The following is a 16,077-nucleotide window of genomic DNA, read 5'->3' on the forward strand; positions in this document are numbered from 1 at the left end:
CATATACTTTACTTGCATTTACACGTTCTACGTTTATTGATCTTCATTCAAGATCAACTCATGCTGAAACAATATTTTTTAACCCTGTAATTTTTTATCGCTGCACAGTAGTTGTTTGAGCGTCTACGCCAGGTTAGATCAGAATAAATAGAAACGATCGCATCTGAGCTGTTTCTTACAATGAACATGGGAGTGATAAATTAAGTAGATGGTGTTACCGATATTCAATGAGATAGAATCAGAGCTATCATTCGCTGATCTCCTATATGACCCGAAAAAATGTACTTCGGCCAAACTGTTTCAGTATACTTGCCTTCCAATACCACGTGGTCCACCTGGGTGCATCAGAACCACTCTGGAAAGAAGAAAACAAATACATATTACACAGTGTATGTAAAATAAAGGATAGATACGATACTGGTGTGTATTGGCTTGTATGTGTGTTTCAAAGAAGCCTCTCGTAAGCCTGCTAGGAAATACGGACGGCAGCATTATTATGTAGCAATTATATAAACCATTTTGGTGCTTGTTTCGGTGCTGTTCAGCTAACAGCTTATAAACGAAGTACTCAAAATGGCGAAATAGAAATCGTATGCGTGCTAACTTAATTTAGAAGACAAACCTAGTGATGGAAATTGAAACGGTATAGGGATAGTGAAAGTGGCGGCAAAATTAGCGCTGGTTGACGAAAGCTATTATAAATTATCGGCCCCTAAGTAACAGCAGATGGAGAAGCTTCAGCGTGCGGTCACGCCATAGATTACCAGCATTAAAATCGTTAAGGTCAGATAAACGACTTGAAAGTGATTACCAATCACGTTGGGTCAACAGTTGACGGCTTCCCGAACGGGATTAATCTTACGACGTGGCAAAAATGTTCGAGTGGTCACCGTCGTAAAGGTATGACCGCTCGACGATTTAAATGCGTCCCAGCTTCAAGGCGCATTGCACCATCGGTGCAGACCTCCGCACTGTAGTAATTGTTTTGTACTGGCCTGGAGCCATAATGGCCTATCAGTCATTATGTCATGTACTAATGGGAAATAAGACAGAAAGCACGTTGTTCGACTGCGGCTTAATTAGTGTTAATAATGGCAAGACACTTTGTGAAAGAGGGTCTATTCCTCGCGTTCATCACTCCCTTCGACGATAACTCTAACGGTCAGATATCAAACATTTATTATGGATTTAACACAGACATAAAGGCTTACATTTTTTCTTTTTTTTTACTTTTGGATCATGGACGTCCAGATGAGTTTACGTGCAATACGTATGCTTGATGTTGCCTACACTCAGCATACAATCATTGTTTTTTGATGTTAGAGGCTGTTGTTCGTTTACGTCGTCGTTATGAGTCTATGTGAGAATCAATACAAAGAGCCCCGTTTGGACAGACGTGAAGTAGACAACCAAATACTCGCGTACTCTTAGATGCATAGACAAGAATGTTGGCCAGTAGTAATTACAAGTCCGATCATTTTTTCCATATTCTGATCTTCAGATCTTTGAATCGTCGAGTAACCGTACAAGTCTGATCAATTTATGAACATATCCGCCTAATTCGAGATAGATCTATTGTTGGATAACCGACCTGAGAGAGCGATTCGTGTACAAGGCTGATCTACTTGGGCTAAAACTCGAATAGTATATATGTATCAGAGAAACTTTTCGTGAATTACTGAAATACGGTCTTACAACTTTGTAAGAATCTGTCAAATAGTGCGAAGAAATAATAATATTTATATGATTGTCATTATCATCAAGACTACTATATATAGAAGCAGGTTTATTTAGGTTAGAAACTGCACACGGTTACCAACCTCGCGCGGACTAATGGAGCTTAGTTCTATATAACCATACCATTGATACACGTGATAGTAGGTAGAATAGAAACTAAAACACTAGCGGTAACGAACGCCGTTGATGATCATGCACACAAATTCAAAAATCAGTGCATGTTTTCATTTGGATAAACCTGCCTTTGAAATAGGGCATGACTTTTTTTGTTCATAACTTTCCCTGCGGAGCTGTATTGCTAGTTACAAAAAAAGTATGTATGCAATGAGTACTTTATATGAAGCGATGTTAGCTAAGTTGCAGTTATATGTTTCGAGTAAGCTTAAACTTCTCGCTACAGATACACAGCCTTGCCGTGATCATCGTCATGCTTCTCCGCATAGTCGAAAAATGTAACGAAACAGAAAGAGAACGCAATACAGGAACTAGGTAATTTATATACATATATATGGCCATGACGTCACAGTGGGCCACGTAGTGCCTATCATTGTGTCATTAGCTGCGCTTCTCCTCGTGCGCCTGTTCTACCGGACCGTCCTTCCGTGCTGTCATGTTTTTTCGCAACGAACGTTGCATAAATCCAACTAGTTGTGATGCCTTGTAGGAATTATTTGGACGCGAAGAACTGAATTATACGTAGGTCCATGTCAGCAACAGCACACACACGCACGCACAATGCAGCAGTCAGTACAAGCCGTTCGTAATGGTCATCGCTATCCGATACGTACCTTAGGCCACTATGACGGCCTAGTCTTCCTTATCCCTAGTCCGGCACCGGGATTACCGGCCACAATACACCAGGACACGCAAGTCCCTATCCACTTGTCACTGCTTTTCTAGCTGTTCGCCCAATGTGAATTTATCAATAAACGCAGACAATACGACGATCATCTATACGAAACAGATCTTAAGCGGAATTGGACGCCTAAAAGAAAGAATCAATCATGTGACTATTAATTAAGTCGAAAGCCAATTAATTAATATAAGAGCCTTTACGAGATCGTGCTGATAATAAACACCCAGCAATGACTGAGACTGCCCTGCCTTGCGGCAGTGCGATCTGTTAAGTGTAATCATTTCCTCATCAAAGTAATAGAGACGTTTGAAGAGCGATGCTTTCTACGCTGACCAAAAATGCTTTAGCTCGAATGCTGACTTGTGGAAATTTGAAAAAAATAAGTACGTACTGTAGTGTCCAAGTGGAAATTCGTATCCGTTGACATCAGAAGAAAAAGGTGCTACATACGGGAACAAACTGTTTAAATATAGAAGTTAGAAAAACTTGATAACATCGGCACCGGCCGACCCAGTTAGTCTTACTCTAATATAGACCCACTAAATTGTTCAGGTGTTCAAATGATAAAAAGTATATTCGATCAATACATAATGGTTTTCTTCTCATCGTCTAAAGAGTGTTACAGCCAACGCTTAGCGAACGTATTCGAAAAAGCCGTATTCGGCGCGATGCGTCAACGAGGAAAACGTGTTTTGACAAATGGAAATGAGAACGTGATTAAATTAATGAGCTTTCCTCGACAAACGTCACCTCTGGTTAATCGGCTCAATGGCTGGCGGTGTCGTTGCCTCTGCCCGTCCAACATTTACATGTCGTGTCCACAAACAGCATTATGTGTTATCGATTCGTCTGACACGGAACATCCATTGTTTAGCTGCTGCCCTGGACTGATGCCCCTATTAACGATAGTTGCCTCGTCGCGAAAACAATGATCCCTAATACTTTCCACGCGCGATGACTGCGTTCTATATGCGTTGGCACCCATATGTCTGGTCGCCGACATGCGCTCATCCGTCAAGGCGGCAATCGAACAATATTCGAATCTGCTCGAAATCGGTTACGTAGGAAAGACAGTAATGCGCAATCCGTCCCTGGGCGCGAAGCTCATTCAGGCTGAAAATAGGCCTGTTACAGGGACGAAATTTACGTATGTCTACAAACGTATTTATCAATTCAATCACCTCTTTTGTAGCAGCGAGGACAGCCTCTTTTGGAACAGTGAAGGAAGAGGCTGTGTTTTTGCAATTGAATATGTCGTCGAGCATCGATGGAATCGTAGTAAGGCGAAAAAGAGCTCACACTGCTACACGTAAAGTCGATGGCGTTAGAACTGTATTTGACATTTCGTAGCTTGAACTAATTCATTAATACGTCTCACGAATAGCCTTCGTTGCTCGTTCGGACATTTCTACTAATGCCCGTTAGGTACTTTGAATACATCAATACGATTGTAAAGTAAGCACTTACAAAGATTTAGGCTAAATATATTACATATTGTTTTTATTTGTGTGTTGAATCTGTCTTCGGATACAATGTCAAATGTACTTCCGTATGTTCGGTCTGTGTCATTATAGTCCATATGTTCGCAAATCGATCAAGACGCTAAAGTAATACACATAAAACTGTTTCTGTCTGTTTAACTGGATAGTACTAACCTTAGCAATAGGCTTAGCCTTGTATCAAGTCATATGCCTTATTGATTGCTCAAGGCTTGTAGGACTATGTATGTGTGGTTTGCGTTTGCGGATCCTAAAGCAGATATATGTTATATGGTAATGTTGACAATACTGCTACTATTGATGGATAAGATCACTACATTAGTTAAAGATATGATGATATCGTCGTGATTATTCCCAAGGTTCAGTGATTTCAATTCTTTCGCACGATGATTTCATATTATATAGGAGCCCTATCTGATACTGAACGAACCGTTATCTCCGGTCACTGCCAGCTTTCCCTGGGCAGTTAATTTTTTCCCGTACACCGTCTACTTCACCATCCGGCGGTTTGACAGCAGCGGCAGAAGCAGTAATTCGAAGTTTGCCTTAGTGTATCACATAATTCTCGTCTTTTGTCGACCTGACCAGCTAGACGATGGCGCGAACGAGCGCTCTTGTAGCATTTTCGGAATTACTCTGAAAAGAGTGCAGACATGCTCAGCCATTTAGGTTATCGTCGGCCCTCATTTGCGCCTTACGACGGCGCGACATACATGGATAGATACATAAGAAATACTATCAAACAAATTCGGATCGACCAGCAATCGGCTCGACCTGGCAGAGGCGCACAAGAGAACAGAAGTAGCTTTGCTTGTTAATATGAACGATGGTGTCGACACAATAGAAAACAGTTCGGTATCCTTTATACCCGAATTGCTAGCTACTCATAACAACAACAACAGCCTCAACGTATACGAACTGCAGGCGAGATGCGCCCACAAATTTGTTCGACATGCGCCCCACTGTGCAATCTCCCCTTGGCTTTTGGCAACATTTACCTGTCATAAACGATCCAACTGGTTGAGCCCTGGGGGCGCCATACGACACATATTGGAAGCTTTCACGAGATAATAGCTTCTTGTAATCGTTTTATACGCGGACGTACGCTAACATCTGTAATTGAAGCCCACGAGCTCAGATAGCTAGCCATCAGACGATTGTCAGGGCAGACATGTCTGTTGCGTCAACAAAAGTATTCTGCACTAAGCGGAACGACGTGGTCATCAAGTTTAAAAAAAGAAAAGCGATTTAGCTTTCTGATCGAGCACTGATAGGTAATAGCTTTACAGCAACAAACACTGACCTGTTATTGCTGGGCAAGCATAACCAGTAGCAAAAGTAAGTGAACAACGGTTCATATCAAAGTACAACAGTTACATTTGAGGATGGGGACAGGGGGCCGGTATCTTGGTCAGGAGCCAGCATCCATCCGGCCGAAAACGTCAATCACAGGCAACGATGAACGCACGCGTACACAGTCACCGTCAGACCGACAAGTAAGCAGGAACAGAAAAAAGAAGAACGAGCGAAGACAGCGACTGCAGCAGCACCCGCGTTACCTATTCTCCTTCGTCACTTTTCGTTCGGCAGTTGTTTACGATTAAAGCAGACTGTAACAACAAGTCACTTTGAAGGAATCGATCGGACATCGGTTCCGATAACCCGATGCTTGTTTTCTCGAAAAATTCCCCCTTTCTAAATACCGCCGTTCTCCGTGTACCTACAAACCTCTACGCGGTCGTCACCCTAGTTCGTAACGACGACATTTACATAGAGAAAAGTGCCCACAGAGAAACTTTGCCCTTTTGTCAATGAGCGCATGCGTAAACGGTATGTGGTGCCTATTGAAACGGGAAATTCAAACAAAATTTTATTGTCATTATCATTCGCATCGTGCAATCATTGGCATGCAGTGACGACAATACTCAGTGTTAACCTATAAGGCATCCATCCAGGACAATATTGTGGATAACATGCGGGTAAGACAACAGGTGCTTACCGATCAATGTATATATATATATATATATATAGTTAACATTACATCATTGAACTAAGCTGCGAAGGTGGCTGAGCCGCGTAAAGAACGTACAACGATGTTTAGAAACAGCGTATTCTGTACGTCCGAAAGAACGTTTTAAAATCAAACATTGACTAGATAAAAAGATACATGGATATAAACACATATACTATTTATGATGGCTAATCTTGATCATGATATTATTTGTACCGTATTCGAGTAACACAGATACCTCCACAGCGGTGTCGAGTACGGTAGCGGTAGTGATTTCTTTAGTAGATAGTACGAAAGCTAGAACATATTTAGCCTTGATTCGTACTTAGTCGGCAAAACAGGTTAGGTCTTTAGGTCATATCGACCGAGACGGCGAATTCGGTTAGGTGTTTGTGTCCGCATCCAGGTTCGCTGCGGCCGCCACGACAACGTGCACTATTGCTAGTAATGGGATTGCTTGTTCCCACGTACAATAGACCAGAATCCAGTTTTATACGATTCCTGTGTCTTCTTTGGACATACGGAAGGTCGTTCAAACAGATAACAGAAAAACAAGGTTTGGATGCACTCAAATATATGATATAGTGTTTGAGCAACGTATCCAGAGATCTCCTGGCCTAATAATACTAACCCGATCCTATACTTTAAAGCAAATTATAGTTTTATATATATATATATATATATATATATATATATATATATATGTAGTATTATATAACGGGTAAATGTTCCTTTCTTCTAGAAGCATGCAAGTTAACAACGACTATCTTTACTTCAGTAGAAATTAATTCTGATATTTTTTTTTTCTCAAAAATTACTACTTAGCGGTTATGTTCCTCGAAGTCGATAACGCTGAATGAAATCGATGGGAGATTAATGAAGACATTAGCCAAGAGGCTTTAAGCGTTCCATGTACTGGCGTTCCACATGTAACCTGCTATAGAAGTACAACTCAAATAGTAAAAACGTGGAAACTGACTGAGGAAAAAATGAGTCCTTCGCGAATTGACTTTCGGTTAGTTGGAAATTAATGTGGTGTATTTCCTGTGCATTTTGCGAAATTTGATTCAATAAAAAACGCGGGGGGCACACGGCCGCCTTAGACGAAGTATCATTCAGTCTCGTTCGTCAGATGAAAAGGGGAGGCAAGAGAACAGCACGCGACGTAAGGTCATGGTAATACCTGCAATTGACATGAGACGCATCTTCTACAACAAGACACCCAGTAAATGCAACCCACTATATCAAGTTTTTCAAGAGACTCATAGACCGTTGGGCAGGGCAATCAAGAGCGCAGTCTGCTTACTTAATGACAAGGCCAGGGCTTAGCGCCATGATTCGATTACTTCTTGGATTGAACAAAAGAATGTCCTCTGTTGGCTCCAACCGTTTATTCTTCCAACTTAAGTCTATGTTATAAAGAGGTGTCCTAAAACGGACAGCTGGTGGACGAGCGTTGTCCTACTATTGATTTACTTCGAAAAATCATAAACAGACAAATGATACAAGGGAACGCGAATGGTAGTTGTATTGCTGTTCAAAAGTAGCTAAAGCGTGCAACAAATGTAAAAGAGTATTACTAACGCCTGAAAATATCATCGTCCAACTCGTTTAAAAGTTATTCAGTTTTAGTGCCAGCCAGAACAGCTTACATGTAAAAACATGTTCTAATAACTTCAGGATTTTTAACCTGTATATGCTTAGTTTATCGAATAAGGGGAATATTCAATCACCGAGCACAGAAAGTTCTTCAAAGTGAGAAAAATCTCTTTTTCGGTTATTGTTAGAAGAATGGCTGACAATCTGCCCAATATCTATAACTAACAATCGCTTTCTATTGCGAATTGTACGCAACTAGCTCAAAATCGAATTTTCGAGAGAAAAAAAAAAGTAATAGAATACTTCTACGTTCAAAAATGGAAAATTTCGTCATTTTCAAAAAAATAGATATATCTTAAAATTGCTTAGATGTTTGGCTGTAGCGACCTAATATACTAGGAGCTATCATCGGTTTCACTTTAGGATGATGAAAAAAAAAACTGCTAATCGATGACAGGATAACACAAAAACGATGGCGGGTTACGTACGATGAGGGCAATAGGACATAACGGAACCGGACGGTAACACGATTCATCTAACAGGAGTACTTAAATAGAGTGATAAAGGCCAAGCACTTCGTCGTAGGTTAGAATTGGAAACATCACAGAGCGGCGTTAAGTAGCGTTTGCTGTAGCTCGAATTATAAACTAAGACAACTCAGTTTAGAGGTAAAAAGTGGGTGGCCCTATGCGGAGATTTCATGTGGGACCGATACGAATAGTAGCCATAACAACAAAAACCAATGACAAAAAAGCCCTGCAGAGGCATAAACCTTGAAAAAAGACGACCTAGTCGAATTATTGAAGTTTAAAACTTTGACTTTTATAAATGACTATTAGAGTACAAGCTGGAGTACTTTCTCATGCGTGTTGAATGAGCCTCACGAGGATTCCACTTGAGATTCGAAAATTGGCGTATTAATTAGTTAGAAGGGAAACGAGGTCACGCACGGTGAGTCATCTAAGTAGCTATTTAACATGCGTTCTTGGCTGAACTCGAATAGCGTAAAGCTGTAATACAGATTTGCAACTTTAAAACTTCCCAATCGCTGACATTCCTTTATAAACTGGAGTTAACATGAACACTCTATAGCATGGTTAGTTTCGTCCCACATCTTCCACAACCAGAGTGTTTGGTAAAGTAAAAAAAGCATGCCTTCTAAATAATTTTTCTTCTATTCCGACACTGTTATCAGCTATCAGACAATTACCTAGAACGGCCATTACTACGACAATGCAATAGCTCTTACAAGATTGGCTTTAATGAAAGCACGTCTTGTGTATGCTTTATAAATATACACACTGATTGTATCAATGGCGCACGGCTGAGCAAATAAATGAGAACAAACATGGCAACAATTCAATTCAGTACTAAGCACAATATAAGTTACCTAATAATTCTATTACCCTAAGGTTTAGACTCATCCACCTTAGACAACGCCACTCACTTTGGCGAATTCTGCAACCGGCTGCCGTTCGAAATAAGCTCCGCGTATCAGCGTGGAGAAAAACTGATCCACAGTATATTTTATAGATTTTTTCGGAAATTTCACCACCCACGCTTTGCATGTAGCGCTAATGAGCACAATATTCTCGCCTTGTCGAGTAATACCGTAGCAACAAAAACTCCATTCATGGATGGCGTCATCAACACCAGTAATCATAGACAGAATGGTAGACGATAATGGCTCAGCACGGTGCCATGAACCGGTAGCAGCAGGTGCCACTGCTATTGGTAGACTGGCTAGAAAAAATATAATAAAAATGCGTGGGTTTGCCCAAACATCGACGTCGGTCGATGTCAAGGGTGTATTTCGCTTGACCCAATCTATCTACGTGGTGTTGCGTAATATTTACGATTCTGGAATGGGATCAACAGTGAAATTTACAAATCAAAACCCAGACCCACATAAATGATTATCATTACGACTATCTTTGTATGGTAACATTTGTACGTGGCCGCGTAACTATCAAGTTGGCAATGTGGCTATTTATGTAGTTTCTTTCGGTCTTTAGTGTGGACGTATTTAGCAAAAAAACACGCTCAGCTACCTGATCACAAATTCTCACCATAAAAATATAGGTTATATGTTTCTAATAATTTACTTGAGCAGCACGTTCTTTCAACAGCTTGGAAGATTGATGAACGGTATACCCAGTAGAAGTATCAAAAGAAGACGTTTCTTTCCCAGAACAGGTGCTGGCACCTGGAACAGGTATAGCTCAGCTCTAATCGGCGAACTATAATATCAATAGGATAATGATGGGTGCGTTTATCTCATCGCTTCGAGTCGGTATGTTTCGTGTTTCGGAACGATCAAGCTCGTCCGCAACGAACATTTACACTGTGATTTAGTAAACCTGCTATAGGCAGTGCCCTATTACGAGTATAAGTCTTTGTGAAAACTACAAACCTAGGCGAATAGTTTTAATTGTGCGAAAAACATGCCTGTGCACGCGCTAATAACGGCCAATAGAGCTGTTGATCGATTATCGAGTGATCAGTCTAGTGACAGCTTTGCGTAGCAGCACCCATCAGTATCGCTTCGTTTTGATAATCCTTTCGGAATCATCTGTCTATAATTTATCTTTACTATAGCGTGACTTCCGGTAACGTGGTTCTGTTGTTCGCTTCGGCAGGGCAAAGATGGACAAGGAAGAAGACCAGGAGGTAACGTAACGCTTGATGGGTATCACTGTGCCGTTCGCAATAACAATAACAACAGTGGTGACAGGATGCGTTTCGTTTATCCTCCGCTGTACCAGCTCCCGTTAGCTTACTCGTGACATTGATTCATCTGGCTATCTATCTGAGATACACGCGTCTAGGCACGTACTTTTACATATATTAGAAGTAAGACACTATCGTCTTCTTTCGCCATTGCTCGACATTGTTGATGTACAACTAAATCATTCACGTCTCTAAAACACACACTGACACCTCCACCTCCACCTCCACCTCCACCTCCACCTCCACCTCCTCCTCCTCCTCCTCCTCCTCCTCCTCCGGACGTAGACACGTCTGTATCGTAATTATCATTGCCATTATATCACTAACAAGATAACATAGGGGTCATGTAGTAACAGCATGACTATGTTTATCGATGCGTATCTCGATTTCGTGACCCTCTGGTTCGATTTCAGCGAAGCTCGTGCATGCAGTTAGTTATTCACTCTGATTGTGCAGTTCGGCTTGCGACAGCGCGTGCAAGTGAATTCAGTAATCGCGGGGGGTCTATACGGTGCCATGTACGCACGATTGGCAGACAGTTAGTAGGGTCACAATGAATCGAAGGGGTACCGTCAAATTTTGACCAACGACGATCGAATCAGCAGCAGTGGACGTTTTGTGCTATTGTATCACATTTTTACGCTAAGCACATTATTGAAGTTTTGCCTTTTTCTTTATATCTCGAAATTGCGTGCCTGTGGTTAACCGTAAACGTAGCAACGTATCCGCATGCAATGTTTGGAAGCACGCGAGTCCAGGCTCCAAACTGGGCCTAGACACACTGCCAATGGAAGCCAATCATCTGAGTCAATGTTATCAGACTCGAAACATAAGTCAACTGTTAAATATCAATGAGCATGAGTCAACGGTAAGTTGGACGGAGCGATCCTGCTTAGACAGCAGCCATCTTTTGACGCTCTGAAGTTTTTTTGAGACGGCCGAATCTCGGCTGGCTCCAAGGTGGTAATGGCTATACAATTAGAGGCGTAACGTCATCCCTGGGGACGAGCTATATTATACACAATACACTTTATTATATATAAAAAAGTAGAAACGCCATTTATTTGGATCGTTTCAGAGTTAGGTGCCATACAGAAAGTTGTGGCACAGCAAACAGTGGTAACTACACAAAATTCACTGAGGTAACTTGACAGCTATAGCGTAGAAAGTAGCTTGATGGCACGCAATTGGGAAGATACAGAGAAACAATATAGACCTATACCCGCACATTTTTCAATTAGCGTTATTAAGGGTATTCATTGAGTACACAACACTTTGAACCAGCAGAGGCTACAGTAGGGCTATATCGCCTTCTGAAAAAAACACACCCGGCTATCACAAACTGAGTGTATAACAACGGATGCCAACCTGTATCGTACACACTTACCTATTTTACTTAGTTCAACGTATTATGACTTGTCGATACGCACGCATGGCTGCATGTACGTCAAGACTGCACAGGACATCGTATGGTAAACACAGGAATTCCCCTGCTGCCCTCATACTGGGCAAGCAAGCTTTCGCACCAGCCAGATTAATGAGCGATTTACACAACTTGATCATTGCAACAAATGAAAATAGCTGATATTCGATTATTAGAAGCAGGATGAAAAAAACTAGCGTCAATCATTAAGTGCTGTGAACTTATTAAACGTTTGAGACACTGTTAGTCCAACACTAATCGACTATGTGTCCTATTTTCGCTGCAGCGTTGGTGACACTGTTGACGGCATCTTCGTTCCAATAAACTAGAAAATGTAGGTGCAAAGGACATCATGGACAGCTAGCTGAATCGGATCGCGTTAGCTAATATTATGGCTGCAACATACGAATACTTCATACAACAACAAGACGTAAATCTACTCAACGCAGACGAGTTCAAGAAGCCGTGATCGTAGCTAAGACGCTAGACTCGTGCGCCATGGGCCTACCAGTGTGCTTCATATGTATCTGGCTAATGACGTGTAGCATCTATGTGTACTAATGAATCGCAGTGTCATCCCGTTGATTAGGCTGCAAAACATCCCCGATATGGTGGCGTAAAGATGTTTACCGCTGTCGCTGGGACCGGGAGCAGAGATACGGTCCCATGTTTGCTTGAGTATCTGCTCATAGATGTGCTTTATACTAGAGATAGTGCTTAGTGCCGTAATAGTCGACTTGTAAACCTATCAAGCCCAAGAAGAGGTTCCCACCGCATAAACGATAGTCAAGCAGCCGGATCTATCTGAATGGCGGTGGGTCGCTCGTTCCGATCCACAACATTGGGAAACTGATACACGGTAGCTCTAAGCGGGCGTAGCGCGGTAGTCGGCAATGGCCGGCTACCCGTTCGCTAGCCGAACAAGACGGAAAAAATTTGTCCACTTGTTTGATCGGGGTCCACGCTTTTTTCGCCTGTGCGTGCGACTGTTTATCGACGTGTTTGTGTATTCGCATGTATAGGTCCTATTCAGCGACCAGACATTTATCTAGGCAATGTGTAGATCTTCGTTTTTCAACAAAGTTCTTGTTCAGGTAGAAATTTTTGCTGTGTCAATGCAATCATGCTATATATAGGCTGGTGAATTTGCCTCTCATGCACGAATACCACTTCTAACACCGACACCATCGTCATAATTGTAACGCAATAAATATATATGTTCTATCTTTAATCACAAAAGGGGCGACTGACGACAACAAGAGCCCGAAACGAATGCAAGTTAGATGTCAAAAAGTTTAGCGTGGCCCAAATCTTCAAATGTCGATTTCGTCCTTTTGACGACCGAAAAAATACTCGTAAAATTCATTATTAAGCAGCCCTATATATAAATCTATGGAAAAGGAGTTATGACCCATGTATTATTTAAGTTGAAGTAGAATTTAGGACAAGTTCCGACGAACCAATTACGTCTAGTGCGCAATAAACGGTTAACTGGACAAGGCGTTAGATTCACACGCGTTTGATCCCTTGACAGTGAAAACTTCACAGTTACCGACTTCAGCTTGTTAAGTTGAAATCATCGATTCTCTTTAAGGCAAGTTTATAAACACGAAACTAATATAGTACGCTGTTAGCCTAATTCGCTTATTGTCGAACAAAGTCCCATATCGTTGGAGATACTTTGTAATTCGCTGAAATCAGAAAAGCCGCCCAGAGATCAGATGTTCTGAAAAGCCGACTTTTCGGCAAACCTAATAGTCTAGATGCGTTCAATGAAATTAGCCAAACGATTCTGCAGTACACAAAATTTAGGTGATTTAGAAATTCGTCAGAACTTACAGCCCTTATGACATACAATGCACCCCTCCTGTTTCTGGGAGAGCCCCAGCTTAGTGAAACCTACCCCATCTACCTCCAAATGTTTCGAGTTATAGTTGTAGTGCTTTCGAACAGTCATTGATACCTGCAGATTTGTTTATAGTTTCCTTAGTAACGACCTTTTCTACACATAGATAGCATACGTAAGACCATGCCCACAAGATCAAAATTAACAGCCGATCTGCCATTCGCCATACGTTCAGTCCAATGTCACGTACACATTAAGTTAAGTTAGAATCCAACAATTTTTCATCTTTGGCCACGATCCGCTCGCTGGCGGCAGCATCGAAGTAATGCTACTAGCAACCATATCAATAAAATAATGGTAAATAGCAGTGCGGCGTAGCGGAACTTGTTAGATCAGATGATGTTGATGCCATCACTAGCTGACTAGCTTTCAACGTCTTGTCCAGACTAAAGGCGTCGCCGCCGCCGCCGCGTTGCCCTACTTCGCGCTAGCTGTGCCCTTCAGATTCTTATAGCTTCAAAACGTGGGGCTTGCTCGCGCAGTCACGTCGGGCTTTCAGGGGTTGCTTTCGAAGCCTGCCTGTGGCCTGGCCAATCATCTGCATTAACGGCGTTTGGTATAACTCTATGCACTTTTTGCCCACCCGACTCGTCCGGGATGTCGACGCATGAAAGCGTGCCCCCGTTATTCGCAAAGAACTACATTCACATTTTTGTGAAAATGTCGGAACTAACTTAATCTCGCCAATGGTTTCTCTTCACTTCGACTACCCGTAAATAGCTAGGGCCGCCGAGTGTTATTGCACTGTGGCGCACTGAATATTCACTTATCTACAATTGAAGGGCGTCTCGCCTCACCGGGATGGCGAAAAAGATAACATTTGTTCCATCTCGTTGTTGCAACTATTCCATTGACAGTCTGATCTTCATTGAAGTAACCACCAATGACTTCATGTGGTAAAGGAAGAATTTTTCAGGGCGTAAGAAGATAGATTTCGGTACGACTCGGCTAAGCATAAGCAAACGACGCGAGTAATGTGCCCATAAACATATAATGTCTAATTAGTCTAATTCTATCGCAGAACAGTGTTTGACGTAGTATTCTGCGCTAGAGAAGACATCTTTGCAATACACTCGTATGTGTTTTTTAGCCAACTGCTAAATGTTCATGAAATCGAGGCCTACAATTTGATATGAAGTTAAGACTAGTTGAAACAGCAAACGACTCTCAATTCCCCTGTAAACCATACAATCCGGGCCCTTACGGGAAACCTGGCTGAAGAACTCAGTTTTCACGTATCACTAAGTCAAGCTGAAGCTTTCCGTTTGGGAGCAACCGCCTGCTCACAGTTAATCGAACGAAATTGGATAGCAAAATTTATCACAACAGAACCTTTGTCTGTCCTTAAGGCCAAAAAAAAAACGAGTCACATCGCTCTAATCAATCGCTTATGGCAACGCATTGCATAAATGTGAAAAAAAAGTCCATTATTGCTTGTTATTAAAAACAACGATTTCGAAGCAAAAAAACAATGACATATTATTTCCTACATGCGTGTCACCTATAGGATGTTACTACCTCAGTAGGAATGTAGCATTGTTATTGAGGTTTGGTCCAGCTCCCCAGAGTACGTACAGAATCGGTCACGAAACGTCCACTAAAACCAAGTAAAGGTAATGCAGAGTATATATACAAATAGATATATATATAAATATTATAAAACTTATTTTTCAATTCAAAGCATTAGCATAGTAAATGTAATCTCACGTAAACGTCAATATTAGTTGCTAATATAGTCTGACTAATCTCAATATCGTGACCCTCCAATAGAAAAATTATGATCATGTTAACTATAATATATTTAGTTGAAATAATGATAAAAACTAAACCATTAAGAATAATCATCAAAAAGAAAACAATTATCCTATAAGGGGAAAATTAGCATTTACCACTATTATACTCATTGATTAGGAAATTAGCGTTTAAATATATTTATATATATTCCTATATATTTAGGTACACAACTGAGTACTCCTATGGACTATCCAAATAACCATACTATATTATATAAATAATCCTCCTAAGAACATATGTACCTAAGAGGTTCCGGATCCTCGCTTCGTTTCTTGGATTATAGAGGCAGGGCTATGTTTTGACATCAGTAACCGCTATCGCGCATAATCGCCTTCACGGCATCTCCTTCGATGCTCTTACTACATCTGAATACAATAAAATGCTAACGATCCGCAGTTTTTTCTAGTTGTCATTCCAAAACGCGCACTCCAAACTGATTCAATACTGTGCAAAATCAATGACAACCAACAAAAGGACAATTTTTTTCTGTAGGATGCAATTCAGTGGCCTATATAGGTCGTA

At 41.3% G+C, this 16,077-nt stretch overlaps 2 protein-coding genes across 6 annotated transcripts in view; one reads left to right on the plus strand and one right to left on the minus strand.

Moving 5' to 3' along the window:
* LOC147755675 (uncharacterized) overlaps positions 1–16,077 on the minus strand; it is a 104,273-nt gene that overhangs the window by 12,192 nt on the left and 76,004 nt on the right. For 3 of the 4 annotated variants that reach the window (XM_086989950.1, XM_086989949.1, XM_086989948.1), the window contains exon 7: positions 314–355. In XM_086989950.1, coding sequence (XP_086846076.1) covers positions 314–355 — 42 coding nt within the window. Of the gene's footprint in view, positions 1–313; positions 356–15,688; positions 16,000–16,077 lie in introns of those variants that run through there. The other variant, XM_086989951.1, reaches the window with a different exon arrangement.
* LOC147755677 (uncharacterized) overlaps positions 936–16,077 on the plus strand; it is a 25,638-nt gene continuing 10,496 nt past the window's right edge. For both annotated transcript variants that reach the window (XM_086989935.1, XM_086989937.1), the window contains exon 1: positions 936–1,161. The gene's annotated coding sequence lies outside the window, so the exon portion shown is untranslated. The remainder of the gene's footprint in view (positions 1,162–16,077) is intronic.

Source organism: Varroa destructor, unplaced genomic scaffold (assembly GCF_002443255.2).
Source record: "Varroa destructor unplaced genomic scaffold, Vdes_3.0 BEIS01000005.1, whole genome shotgun sequence".
Taxonomy (NCBI): Eukaryota; Metazoa; Arthropoda; class Arachnida; order Mesostigmata; family Varroidae; genus Varroa; species Varroa destructor.